Source organism: Lactuca serriola, chromosome 5 (assembly GCF_051521515.1).
Source record: "Lactuca serriola cultivar US96UC23 chromosome 5, Lser_US96UC23_V15, whole genome shotgun sequence".
In the NCBI taxonomy this organism is placed as follows: Eukaryota; Viridiplantae; Streptophyta; class Magnoliopsida; order Asterales; family Asteraceae; genus Lactuca; species Lactuca serriola.
In genome coordinates, this window is record NC_136412.1 from 287,403,108 (window position 1) to 287,418,357 (window position 15,250).

General features: G+C 32.1%; 1 protein-coding gene across 1 annotated transcript; it reads left to right on the top strand.

Moving 5' to 3' along the window:
- The first annotated feature begins 14,186 nt into the window (after nucleotides 1-14,186).
- On the top strand, nucleotides 14,187-14,917 carry LOC145054590 (auxin-responsive protein SAUR76-like). The gene has a single exon (XM_079002821.1). The coding sequence runs from the start codon at nucleotides 14,255-14,257 to the stop codon at nucleotides 14,594-14,596; it is 342 nt and encodes a 113-aa protein (XP_078858947.1). The 5' UTR covers nucleotides 14,187-14,254; the 3' UTR covers nucleotides 14,597-14,917.
- The last annotated feature ends 333 nt before the right edge of the window (nucleotides 14,918-15,250 follow it).

A 15,250-nucleotide genomic window follows, 5' to 3' on the forward strand; every position in this document is an offset into this window, starting at 1 on the left:
ACAATGATAGGATAAAACAATCGGGAATCTGCCGAAGATATCCGATGAGATACTAACGAAATTATATAAAAATATTTTTTACATGTAAATGCTATTGGTCGGAAGGATCCACATAAACATAATTCTTGAAAGGCTTTATATATTTTATATTCGTCGTGAGACTCATGTATTACATATGTTAATTTAAAAAAAAATGAATTTCTAAATATTTGAGAACTTTGAATTTTTAATAAAATAAGAAAAATAATGAATTATTAAAATTGAAATATTGCTTTTATCTTTTAAATTAAAAAAAATAATTTAGATAAATATTTTTTTTTTGAAATTAGAGCTAAGTTCATTAATAAAATTAATATTCATTTATTACAACATTTATTGTAATTATTACATTAAAATATTATATGAAATTTAATAAAATTGAAAACCCATAAAATGACATGTGGAAAAAATTAATTCAAAATAACCACACGATAATATTTAGCAAAATAAATGAGAATGTAGCATGTGATAAAAGGATCTTTATTTGTTAAAATAGACTTGTTTTGATTTAATCGTTTTGTTTAATTAATGATGATGTTACGTGTATGTTGATTATTTTATTCACTAAGTTTTCGCGCTTAATCCTTATTTGATGGTGTGCCTTTCGTAAAACCGAAAAGGGTATAAAGTCATTGGCTAATAGATAGAAGAATTATAGATGAACGGTAACACCTGAATCAGATCTTGGAATAATTTTATGGTATATGATCATTTGGTAATTATTTGTTTTCAACCAATTAATATAATTATATACAGTGTTGTATAAATTTAAAATGATAAATTTTAAGTATATTTTAAATTATTTTGACAGTTGTTAAATGATATAATTTATTTAAAAAAAAAATTCTTGGTTAGAAACAAAAATAACCTAACAAATGTTTTTAAAATTTAATTTTGAGATATGAAACATTGACTATGGGTGAATTTTCCAAGTGAGGGTCTTCAAATTTACGGATAGAAAAATAGGAAGAATCGTCACAAATTGTTGGTATGTGTCTAAAAATTATAAAAATCTTCTTGGTTTGTTTATTAATATGAAAAGCAATAAATGAGTCAAAAGAACTAAACGTTAAACACATGTAACCATTAAATATTTCAACTATTTTTTTTAAAATATAAATAGAATAATCCAAAAACTATTTTCACACCATAAATATCTAATTGTTTCGAACATCATGAAAACATAATTAAGAGTTTTGCTTAAGCTTCAAAACAAATCATGGATGTGACTACACTTAGGCCATACATTTTCTTTTCTCATCGGAACAAAACTTATTTAATTTTAAAATCATAAAAATAAAACTTATTGAGTTCCTCAATATACTATATATTTTATCACCCATAAAATATGCACTAAGCCAACATCCCAAATGACCTAGTAGACTCTCATCCGACTCACAATCAACACATCAGTCGGTTTGTTAGAAATATGGTTTAGTGGCACTGGGAAATATGAGAATCGTGATAATCACTTTCAAATCGAAGTATTTGGGTGGTACTCCCAAATCCTCAATTGGATAAGACTCAGATAAAATCAGAGAGAAAAGAAAGAGAGAATGAAAATGGTGTAATTTTCGTGAGTACCAGAAAAGTGACTAAAATTGGTTATAAACCTTCCTTATCTGAAAAACTGTCAAAACTGTCATATAACAGTTTTTCTCAACAGTAAAAACTGTCATAAATCCGGGTTTTGTATAAGGATTAATTCAAAGTCAAAACCGGGTCAAATATTCAAAATTTGGACCCCGCTAGGGGCTGCCGCCCCTTGGACCCCGCTCCCAGGGGCGTTGCCCCCGGACCCCCGTTCGTTCAGGGGCTTCGCCCCTAAATGACAGTATACTTTAATACTTGATCAAACTTAAACAAGTGTGTACTCCACACCTTCCTTACTTGTTTAATATTTATCAAGATCATTTTTAGTCAACAAAGTAATCCCTGTTACACTTAAATAACATTGATGATAAAAAAATCACCAACAAACCTCCCTCATTTAAGTGTAATCTTGATTAACTTAAAATGAAACATAACACCAACAAAACTGATGCATAAATGAAATATCGTGACGATTGAATTTCACATTAGTATATTATATAATCCAAATATTCGAATATCAGGGTATCACTAAGGATTGAACCCTTTCTATCCATAGTGAATACATGAAGATAATACACACAACAATTTACATTCTCATAAGTTCTAACTTGACACTATATTTTACAAGCTTGTGTCCCATCCTTCAATAAGCATATCAAAGCCAAGTCCTAACTTCTTGAAGCAGCTAAACTTCATGCTTATATAGGTAGTTCTTTTATTCTTACACCTGCAAATGCAATTTTTCAAAAGAACTATTAAGAATATAAATTCAACCTCCTTAACTTGCAGTACTGAACACATACCTTGGGATGATGATAATAATGTGTTCCAATCTTCAAATATCAAGCTTTCCACATTGAATTCAACATCTAATATTACATTAGATGGGAATTGGGTATCTCAATATAAAAGATTTTAAGTGGACTTTAAACCCATCCCTACAGTCACCTTGTGCACAAGATCTCTTGCTAAGCCTTTCGTTAGATGATCGGCTAAATTAAATTGAGTTCTTACAAACTCCACAGATATCACACCAGTCATGATGAGCTCACGAATCATGCTATGTCTAACACCTAAATGTCTAGATTTCCCATTGTACACTTGACTATAAGCCTTAGCCAAGGTAGCAGCACTATCACATCTAATAGAAATGGTAGATATCGGTTTAGGCCATAATGGAATTTCATAAATCAAATTCCTTAGCCATTCAGCTTCTTTACCAGCAGCAGACAATGCAACAAACTCAGACTCCATGGTTGAGTTAGTAATACAAGTATGTTTCTTAGATGCCCAAGAAATGGCACCTCCTCCAAGAAGAAACACCCAACCACTTGTAGAGGAGTGATCCTCTAAGTTTTTAATCCAGCTGGCATCTGAATAACCTTCCAAAACAGAAGGATATCCACTATAAGTTAAACCATAATTAATGGTCCCTTTCAAGTACTTGAATACTCTACTCACAGCTTGCCAATGATGTGAACTAGGATTACTAATATATCTACTCAGCCTTCCCACGGCATATGCTATATCAGGACTAATACTAATCATGGCATACATTAGACAACCAATAGCCCTTGAGTATTCAAGTTGAGACACTGGAGATCCTTTATTAGGTAGAAGCTTAAGACTAGGATCTATAGGAGTGCTAACAGGAGAACAATTCTCAAAGTTAAACTTTTTCAAGATCTTCTCAATATAATGAGATTGAGAAATTGAAATCCCATTGTTTCCTTTTCTAATTCTTATACCAAGAATTACCTCAGCCTCCCCCATGTCTTTCATATCAAAACTAGATGATAAGAATTTCTTGGTTTTATCAACTTCTTCTAAATCAGTACCAAAAATCAACATATCATTTACATATAAGCAAATCATGACTCCTTTACTAGAAGTATCAAATTTGCTATATACACACTTGTCAGCTTGGTTTAATGCAAAACCATTAGACAAGACAACATCATCAAACTTTTGATGCCATTGTTTTGGTGCTTGTTTCAAACCATATAATGATTTCTTCAACTTGCACACTTTGTGTTCATTTACAGGCATCACAAACCCTTCAGGTTGTTTCATGTATATTTCCTCATCCAAGTCACCATTCAAGAACGCAGTTTTCACATCCATTTGGTGAATCACAAGATTATGTATAGTTGCAAGAGCTAATAATAATCTAATAGTAGAAATTCTGGCAACAGGAGCATAAGTATCAAAGAAATCAATGCCTTCCTTTTGTCTAAAGCCTTGGATAACCAATCTGGCTTTATACTTATCAATTGTGCCATCCACCTTCATTTTTCTTTTGAGGATCCATTTACATCCTAATGCCTTGCAACCAGGAGGTAAATCAGCCAATACCCAAGTATTGTTATGCATGATAGAATCAATATCATCATGAATTGCCTCTTTCCAGAAATGAACATCCCTAGAATCCATAGCTTCACTGAAAGTCTTTGGATCCTCTTCAATATTAAAACAATATTGATTTTGAGAAATAGTCTCATTCCTTGTTCCTTCAACTAAATATAGTTGAAAATCAGATCCGAAAGACTTAGCTTTTCTAGCTCTGGTGCTTTTCCTAGGTTCAGGTACAGAACTTGCACCACCAAAAACATCTTCAGCTTGAGTAGTACTCTTGCTGGAAGATTGATGAATCATGTCCCTTGGTCTAGGTATAGATGTAAATCTTTCTTCATCAAAGATAGCATCTCTTGACTCTATCACTGTGTTTACAGACACAGAGTTATTAGATTCTAAAACATAGAATATATATGCTTTGGAATGCTCAGCATATCCAATAAAGATACAATTTATACTTCTCTCACCTAATGTTTTCCTTTTGGGTTCAGTGAGCCTTACAACTGCTCTACAACCCCAAACTTTGAGATAACTCAAATTTGGTACCTTTTTATACCAAAGTTCATAAGGAGTATTCTTACTCCTTTTATTTGGAGTTCTATTCAAGATGTAACAAGCAGTTAACATTGCCTCACCCCAAAACCCTTCACTTAAACCAGAATATGACAACATGGAATTAACCATTTCTTTCAAAGTCCTATTCTTCCTTTCAGCTACACCATTTTGTTGTGGTGTATATGGAGCTGTGGTTTGATGTATTATTCCAGTTGATTCAAAATAAACTGGATCATAATACTCACCACCTCTATCAGTACGCAATACTTTTATTAATTCATTTTTATGAAGCTCAACTTGTTGTTTATAAATTTTAAAATTATCAAGTGCTTCATCCTTAGAATGTAGCAAATAGATATAACAATATCTAGATGCATCATCAATAAAAGTAATAACATACTTCTTGTTTCCAAGGGAAGGTGTTGCATGGAAATCACATAAATCACTATGTATAAGATCCAACACCTTGCTTTCCCTAACAACATCTTTGAAAGGTTGTCTAGTGATTTTAGTTAGCATGCATGTTTTACATTTTTCATTATTTTGCATATCAAAAGCAGGAATTAAACTCATTTTAGACATGTCTTTTAATCTCTTGTAATGAATGTGTCCTAGTCTAGCATGCCATAATTCAGATTTATGAAAATTATTGCTAGTACTACTAGAAGCCATGCAAACAGAATTATCACTAGAAGGATAATTAATATTAAGCCTAATCATTCCATTACATATATAGCCAAATCCCATAAAAGAACCATGTCTTGACAAGATATACTTGTCACTTTCTAATACTTGTTTGTAACCACAATTATTTAATACAATTTCAGACACGAGATTCTTACGAATCCCTGGAACATATAAAACATTGTTCAAACACAAACATTTCCCAGAACTAAAAGTAACTAAAACAGATCCTATGCCCTTGATTGGTTCAGTTGCAACATTTCCCATTTTCACAACAGATCCATCATCAATTGGTTGAAAGTCCTTGAACCAATATTGATCTTTGCAAACATGACTTGTTGCTCCCGAATCAACCCACCATGCAACATTATCATCCTGCACATACAATGCTTCAGAAATAACAGAAATATAATTCTGAATATAATTAGACTTCTGCATGAATATAGAATTCTGACCTTGTTGCTTTTCTGGATCCTTGGATCCACTTGGTCCTGCACCATCCTTGTTCACTTTACGCAAACGACAATCTTTCTTGAAGTGACCCGGTTTGTTACAATTCCAACACACCACTTTAGCCTTCTTGTTGGAAGACTTGTCATCCTTTCCTTTAAACTTCCTTTTTCCATTAGACTTCTTTTGATTCTTTGATCCTTCTCCATCCACCATGTTCACAGAAGAGGAACCAACTTGGTTCTTGCCTTTCGGATTGTTATCAAGTTCTTGAGTCCTTAAGGACTCTTCAATCCGTAAATGGCTTCCAAGTTGAGTTAAAGTCAATTCCTCTTTGTTATGTTTCAGATTGTGTTTAAAATCTTTCCAGGAAGGGGGCAGTTTGTCAATGATCACAGCCACAACAATGGCTTCATCCATTTTCAGATTGTGTTGAGTAAACTGTCCCAGGATCCTTAACATTTCATGGTATTGTTCCATAACAGGCCTGGAGTCAATCATCTTGTAACCCATAAAGTTACTGACAAGAAACTTCTTGCTAGAAGCATCTTCAGCCATATACTTGGATTCAAGAGAATCCCATAGTTCTTTTACAGATTCGAAATTTTGATAGATATCAAAAAGAGAGTCAGACATACAATTGAGAATATGACCACGACATATGTAATCATCATTTTCCCACTTTGATCTTCTTCTTGTTGCCTCCAGAGTTTCATCTTCAACAGATTCTGGTAAGACTGGCATGGGTGTACTCAGAACATACACCACTTTCAGAGTGGTAAGGAGAAACTTCATCTTCTTCTGCCATCTACGAAAATCTTGCCCTTCAAACTTGTTCAATTTTTCAAACTTACTTGTCATTTCCTTCACAAAATCACCACTTGCCATGATCACAATATACTTTGATTTTTGTTAGAAATATGGTTTAGTGGCACTTGGAAATCTGAGAATCGTGATAATCACTTTCAAATCGAAGTATTTGGGTGGTACTCCCAAATCCTCAATTGGATAAGACTCAGATAAAATCAGAGAGAAAAGAAAGAGAGAATGAAAATGGTGTAATTTTCGTGAGTACCAGAAAAGTGACTAAAATTGGTTATAAACTTTCCTTATCTGAAAAACTGTCAAAACTGTCATATAACAGTTTTTCTCAACAGTAAAAACTGTCATAAATCCGGGTTTTGTATAAGGATTAATTCAAAGTCAAAACCGGGTCAAATATTCAAAATTTGGACCCCGCCAGGGGCTGCCGCCCCCGGACCCCCGTTCGTTCAGGGGCTTCGCCCCTAAATGACAGTATACTTTAATACTTGATCAAACTTAAACAAGTGTGTACTCCACACCTTCCTTACTTGTTTAATATTTATCAAGATCATTTTTAGTCAACAAAGTAATCCCTATTACACTTAAATAACATTGATGATAACAAATCACCAACACGGTTAACATCCCAAGTAACCTATAAACTCTCAACCATCCTCCCAACTATGACTAAAGGCTCTTGGTCGGCCACCCATATGACCAATCAACATAATAAAACACTCATAGTCTAATCACATGTTTATAGACTAATAATACACATACATCTTACCACCTAAATCCATCATTAAACGCATCTTAATAACCAATACTAATCAAAGGTCACATCTTAGTCTAAAACTCAAAGTCCATCAAAGTGTAAACAAAAGTCAAACTGGTAATAAATTCAATGGTCAACAGTCAGTCAGTCGTGCTACGACCCAACTCTTAATCGCGTCTGACAATTATGTAACGTCCCAAAAATACAGATAAAAAAATTTATTTTTAAATCATTAATTCCATACAACCATTCCCAACTCAAATCAGAGTGAAATGTATTTTCCAAACATCAGAGTAAACAAACATAATCAGTACGGAAAAGCCATCAGGGGATGATGTGCAATTAAGCCAGACCCTATCCTTTGGAAGTGGAGGTACCTAAAAAATGTTAAACCACAAACCATAAGCATGAAGCTTAGTGAATTCCCCAAAATACCACATACCAAACACATGGACGCAACTCAACATGCAACGGGTCCAACCCAATATGTAAATTGGCCCAACCTAAAATACAAAAAAATAGGCCCATCCTAATATACATACAAATGAGTCCAACTCAACATACATATAAATAGGCCCAACCCAACATACATGTAAATAGGCCCAAACCTACATGCAAATGGGCCCAAACCAAAATACTTGTAAAGGGGCCCAACCCTATATGAAAAGGGTCTCCGAGCTGAAGAAGGTCTCTGAAAGCCCTCTTTCCTGCTTCAAGTAGAACCTATGGGCCCAACCCAACATACATGTAAAGGGGCCCACCCCTACATACAAATGAGCCTAACCCAATATACATGTAAATGGGCCCAACCCAACATACACATGCAAGAGTCACAAAGACAACTAGCATCCTACACAGTAGTGATGAAATTAGAACCGGAAAACCAGATCGGAACCGAAATCGGACCAGAATCAGAACCGTTAGAACCAGAATATATAGAACTGGTTCCAGTTCTGGGTTTAAAAATTGGCTTTATCCAGGTTCCGGGTGATCCAGGTTTGGGTCCATCAGGTCCGGGTAAACCGGGTATAAAAACCGGAACCGGATCCACTTTTAAGGTCGGAACTGGTTTTTGTGACACGTTTAAAAGATCCATATCTCATTTGTTTCAACTCCGATTAACATGCACTTTTTTCCAACATGTAATTTAGAGTTTGCACATGATTTTAGACTATAAATTTGCCATTTTTAGTTTTATATTCATTGACTTACAATCTCCCAAAGTCGAGATATTAAAGCTGAAAGTTTTTAGTTTTTCAGTTTTTTGTATTCGGTGAAAGCTTTAAAACATGCATATCTAATTCGTTTGAAGTTGGATTGACATGTGGTTTTTTCCAAGTTGTAGTTTACAGTTTGTATATGAGTTTAGACTATAATTTTGTCATTTTTGGTTTAATATTAAATGATTTACAGTCTTCCGAAGTCGGGATATCAAAACTGAAAATTTTCAACTTTTCAGCTATTTGTTTTTGTACTTTGTATTATGTGAAACTGTTAACACATGCATATCATATTCGTTTAAAGTCGGATTGACATACGGTTTTTTCCAGAGTGTATTTAGAGTTTGTATAAGATTTTAGACTATAATTTCCTTAATTTTGGTTTCATATTCAATGAGTTACAGTCCCCCAAAGTCGGGATATCAATATGAAAATTTTCAAAGTTCAACCAACTAAGTAGTAAGTATTTACCAAAAAATTCCGGTTTTTCCGGGTTTTCTGGTTCTAAACCTACATTATCCGGTTCCAACCTACCAACTTTGATGTTTTCGGGTTTTCCAGTTCTAGACTCACTTTACCCGGTACCGTATCCGGAACTGAACAGGAGCCGACTCCTATATACCCGTTTGGTTTCCGGTTATACAAAATCCCGTTAACCGGTTTCGGGTCCATCCAGTCCGGTTTTAGACCCACTTTCATTCCTACTACACAGTATAGTGAGAAGACTCATCTCAATCTAAAGACAGACAAATCTCACACTCGATTTGTCGATACTGGAACTCCTCACGCTAATCATATACACAATAAGACCCTAATCAAAAATTAAGGTAATAAATCATACTCAAGGGTCTTAGTTCATAATTACTCTCTCTAGGTAAAAGACCATTTTACCCTTCCAATACTAGAACTCACTCGACTTGACCAATAATCCATTTTGTCCAAAAATGACTCTTCTAGTGCTACGCCCAACATACACCATGCTCTACGCCCATCGTAGAACCTTTGACAGAAAAACAGGGACACTTTAGGTACGCTAAGCGTAGTCGAAATTACGCCCAACGTAGCACATTGTTTTTTTGCCAATTTAATAAGAAGCTCTTAATGCATAAAGACCAACCATCCATTCATCAAATCTAGACCTAAAGAAGGTCCTAAGGGGTAAAGTCTTTGACTTTACACCTTTGCATGGCAAAAAAGAGCACAAGAAAAAACCCTAAGTCCATAAAACCTTTAAATGCTCAAGAGCTCATGTATGGATGGATGGGAGTGACCAAGCTCCCATTTTTATGACTCAACAAGCTTAAAAATGTCTATAAATGACACTCATAAGGCCTGGAGTAGCTCATAGCTATATATAGTTTAAAAAATAGCAATATACTTTGGCATCAATAAATGGATATTGATTTCGTAATTGTGTTTGTAATTGTTTTTTTTGTCCTAAGTGCAAGAAATAGCAATATAGTTGTGGTATTTCTTATATTTAAGTGCTAGAAATAGCAATGTACTTTGGTAGTTTTTGTTTATGTTTGATAGTTTAACTTATAAGTTTATATATGTTGTTATTTATTATGTAGTTGGAAAATCTTCGTGCAATGCTCAACGACCCGACATGTAGGGAGAAACTTTATGCGTTTTTCAATCAGGGAAAGATTAATGAAGAAATAAGGGGAACGAAGATGATGGTTCGTCAGATAATTAGTTTGTATTTTGTATGTTAGACTTGTTATGACACTTTGGTACTTGTTGGAATTATAACACTTTTGTTGTTTATTTTTGTGTAAATTATAACACTATATGGTACCTAATCGGATGTCATCATGTAATTTTTTTTCCTGCATTTAATGTCGTTACGTATCGGTTTTTGCATCCAGAAGTGTTGATTTAAAATATATATATATATATATATATATATATATATATATATATATATATATATATATATATATATAATGAAAAATACTATTGCCGATGACAGATGGAATTACCGGCGACAAGGTTTATAGTTGCGACAGAGGATATTACCGGCGAAAAGAGCATTAGCGCCAACAATTATCTTACCGGCGACGTTTTGAGCAATAACGCCAAAACAGTGCCGACGACTTTTTAATTTTTTACCAGCGACATTTCTAGCCTTTACCGACGACTTTTATCGTCGCTATTTTTTTTCTTGTAGTGTTAGAGAAGTTCGTTGCAGCTGGAACACCAACCGTGTTATATTATATAGTTTCTTTTGTTTAATCATGCTTTTCCAAATTATGCAATTGATGTTTGCTATTGCTGAGATGGGTTGAAGATAAAAAATTATTTGAAAATGATGATTGTAATTTATATGTAATCAACTTCAAGTTCGTTACTGGTCTTATAAATTGTTGTTAAAAAAACAAAGCATTTCATGCAGTACAGAGATGTTGATGATTTCCATGCTTAATGTACATATGAAAAAAAATGGAGATGCGGCAAACTTCCCATAGAAGATAATCGTGGAGCTTGCGAAATGGAGGGGAGGAGTGGATAAGGATAGAGGTGTTCATTTGGATGGATCCGTTTAATCCAATCCGATCAAGTAAATCTCATTAGATTTCGGTTTTCAAAACATGAATCCGAATAATTCAAACTAAATTTAAATCCGATCCGATCCAACCAAATTACAATTCGGTTGAATCGGTTTTTTCAATTCGGGTTTTTAAGAGGCGATACATTTTAAAAATATATAACATAAAGTATTAGCCAATTCTATAAAAGTAACTAGAAAAATATTTTAGTTATGAATTATAATTTATAAACAACTATTAAGTAAAATTGATTATACTTTAATTGACAAAAAACTTTTGATAAGAAGTGTATATTAAGGTAATATATTGGATGAAAGTTTCTAATACTTAAACAAATAATTTAGTAATTTTATAAATGATTAAAGATATATAATATAAATAAATAATAAGTTGTTATTCGGTTTTTTTGGACTACTCGGTTTTTATTTTATAAACATAAACCAATCCGAAATCCAAAATAATAATTTGGTTTAGCTAAAAATCAATCCAAAAATCCGAATATCTGAACCAAATAGTCCAATCCAAATTGTTCAATTGGTCAATTCGGTTATAACCAAATAGTGAACAGCCCCTAGGAGAAGGAGTGGGGGTAATTATGATTTATGGGCCCATTTAGTCTTATAAAATTATAAATAACAGATAAATAATAAAGAATATGAAAAATGAAATGTGTATGTAAAAAGCATAAAGTTTATGGATAAAGTTATAAATAACAGATAATGAAATATGAATGTAAAAAACATAAAGTTTATGGGACTGTGTCTGAGTTAACAAAAAAGAGTTAAGGGAATCAAACATACAAAACATACATGTTACTACAAACGAAAAGACCATTCGTGTAATTTACTCTATTTAAAAAAAAAAAAAAAAAAAAAAAAAAAAAAAAAAAAAGGGTAAATTAGGATGAAGTAAGGAAGGAAGGTTAGAGAAAAATGAGATTAAATAAAAATGGTGGTTACCATTTATCAAAAGAGAAAGGATGGAGACAAAAGCGTATATAGTATCCACCACCCTGTCACATGGGTGTCGCTTTCTAATGTGCTATTAAATTAAGAAATTGAGGCAACATGTTTACCGGTAGGAGGAATATATGCTTAATGCATGCATCTTATTGTGAATATCAATCTTTATTTTCATACCTTCACTCCACCAGCTGGCATTCAATGTCAATACTCCAACTTCTAAACAACAATTTTCTCATTTAACTATACACTTGTATGTTGTATGTGACTTATTTTTCTTTTCTTCCATACTCTCTTTATTACAAATACATTTTAAAATACATGTTGTAATCCCCATATTCTCAACCAAATCAACACTAGTATTTAATTAATAGCATGTCACATGCGATTTTCATTTGACAATGTTTCTTTATATTAGTTGATGTGAATTTGTTAAGCATGCATTATTTGAACCTTGTATAAGTTGTATTCCACATAAATATTAAGATGGTTTCATTCTACTTGAAGAATTAATATATATATATATATATATATATATATATATATATATATATATATATATATATATATATATATATATATATATATTGAAAAAAAAAAAAGAGAAAAAAAGGGTGTCAAAGCATTATTATTGGTGAAGATAAGTTTTTGTCCTTGTTATAAGAAAGTAGGGATCATCTTTTTTCAACCTTAAATCCTAAAATGGCTGGTATATTATAATATCATTCTTTATTTTTTTTTCTTTCTAAAAAGCTTGCAATCATTTACAAATCTCACTCATAAAATAATCTATCTTTTTTCTTATAAAAATAAAATAGAAAAAGTTATGATGATTGAAGAAATGATGGAACTATTATTTTAAAGAGACAACAAACAATTATGCCCCTAATCACCTTCTGTTTCTCCAACAACCATACAAAGAAACAAAAACTACCAACCATTAAATAATCAACCATAACCAAAAAGAAACATTTAGTTAAAATAAATAGTAATAATAATAAATAGACAAGCACCAAATGACATCTAGTCAACGGTATTATTAGATGTTGTCTTTCTCTTTTTAATGTTGAAGGTTTAAATCATGACATAAAAAAAATAAACAAACATGTAAATACCAGAATAATAGTTATAAAATTATAAAAAAAGTTATCTTTTAAATAAATATATAATAGACTAATCACTTATTATAAATGGACTTTGCAACAAGAAATTGTAAAATTTTTAAAATTATTTCTTTTACGATTTTTATTTTGTAAAATTAATCTTATTTAACAAAATTGCTCTTATTTTATGAAAATTCTCTTAGTAAATGAAACATTTTGTAGCACTGATCCTTCATTATACGGTTTCACAAATTAAAACAATTTTATAAAGTTTATTTATGGAATGTAAAATTACTAAGAGAATTAAAAAAAAATGCGACTATCCTATTTGGCTAACAAGGAGGTTCCTAATCTAATAACTAACTAGGAGATCTTGGGTTCAATCCGAAATATAGGAGATATAATTTGCTTTCTGCTCCTTAATCGCCCTGTAAAATTTTTAAAATCTATTTGTATTAGGATGATTCTATTCTCATTCTTCCTATCTAATTCTCGTATCCTATATTTATAAACATATAGTATTTTATTTAATGTGTTATAATTAGACATAAAAATTATAAATATCTTATATCTAAAATCATGGAAGAAGTATGTGTACTAGACTAATAGGATCCTACTATTATAATTATATAAAATCATGGAAGAAGTATGCTATTTTACCACGTTAAATATGTATTTAAACTTTACTTTTTTATTAACTTTTGCTAATTAATTTGTATTATAAAATGTTTAATAATACTTTATGTTTTCTATGACATCGAATATTAATAATATCTTATACTTTATGCCTTATCAAATAGTTATTAATTTGTTTTTTCTTATATATCCGTATTATAATATTTTGATTTAATTAAATATTATTATAATTTTTTAATGTGCTTAAAATAAAAATGATAGGCTAATATAATAGATGCTCTAATCTTTTTCTTGGAATAGTGTTTGGACTTGTCTAGACAAACAGAAGAGAAGGGAGATGATTAAGATTTGTGGTCTAGGGTCGTTGTTACCTGACTCCAGCCTTTTGTGGGCCCAAAACCTTCCCCTTCCATAACCCACCTGCTGCTTTTATGTCTATGTATATATACACATATATCTTCTCACCCATTTCCCTCAAAACAAATACTCTTCCATCTTCAATTCATCACAACATTAACATCCATTAATGGCGAGAGGCGGAGGTGGAGGTAAGCTAACGAAGCTCAAGTCCGTGTTAAAGAAGTGGCACTCCTTCGGAAAACCTTCAGCGCGTAGCACTGGTGGCAATGCTATTGCCGCCGACCCAAGACATTGCCACGCTGTGTACGTCGGAAAATCCCGCCGGCGTTACCATATAACCTCAGAGGTGGCGGAGCATCCCGTGTTTCAGGAGCTGGTGGAACGTTCCGGCGACGGGGAGACGGTGGATTGTGAGGTGGTTCTGTTTGAACACTTGTTATGGATGCTTGAAAATGCAGACCCTCAACCGGATTCTTTGGAGGAGTTGGTGGATTTGTATGCTTGCTAATTTGATCCGAAATTGCTTCTTCTTCTTCTTCTTCTTCTTGTTGCTGATTAGTTTCTAATTCAAACTTATCATACCATTTATAAGCTAAGAAATCCACCTAAATCCTAATTGTATTGTTTTGTATTCTGGTTCACATTCATTCTTTTATTGTAGAGATGAAGTGAATGGATATTTAGAGGCAACAATTGTAACCAATTTCAAAAGAAAATGCATGCTTCCATATAAATTTGTCATAAAAGAATGTATGTATGTATGTATGTATATGGAACTATGTATGTATGTGTAATGTTTTGCTTTAATCAATGTTATATTTAGAAAACATATTTAGGTTTATTTAGTAATTTTTCATAGAATAAAGTATGATTAGAAATTAAGCAATAATTTCTTATTGTATTGTAGAATGAGGTTAATGTCATTGTTGAGTAATGAATGTGAATTATTTTATTTTATTTTTTAAGAAAAACATTTTTTTAGAAGTACATTAAATCGTAAATAATATGAACACTTTCTTTACAAATTACCCTTATCTTAATGTTATTTTGTAAGCAATATGTTCCAACGACTTACATTATAGTAATATTTTCTTTTTGAAAATAATAATATTTTATAAGAACAAAACGTCTTATTACCCATTTATGACATTGCCACTAATTA

Coding starts and splice junctions, on each gene's coding strand:
- LOC145054590 (XM_079002821.1), top strand. CDS start 14,255: ATGGCGAGAGGCGGAGGTGGAGGTAAGCTAACGAAGCTCAAGTCCGTG.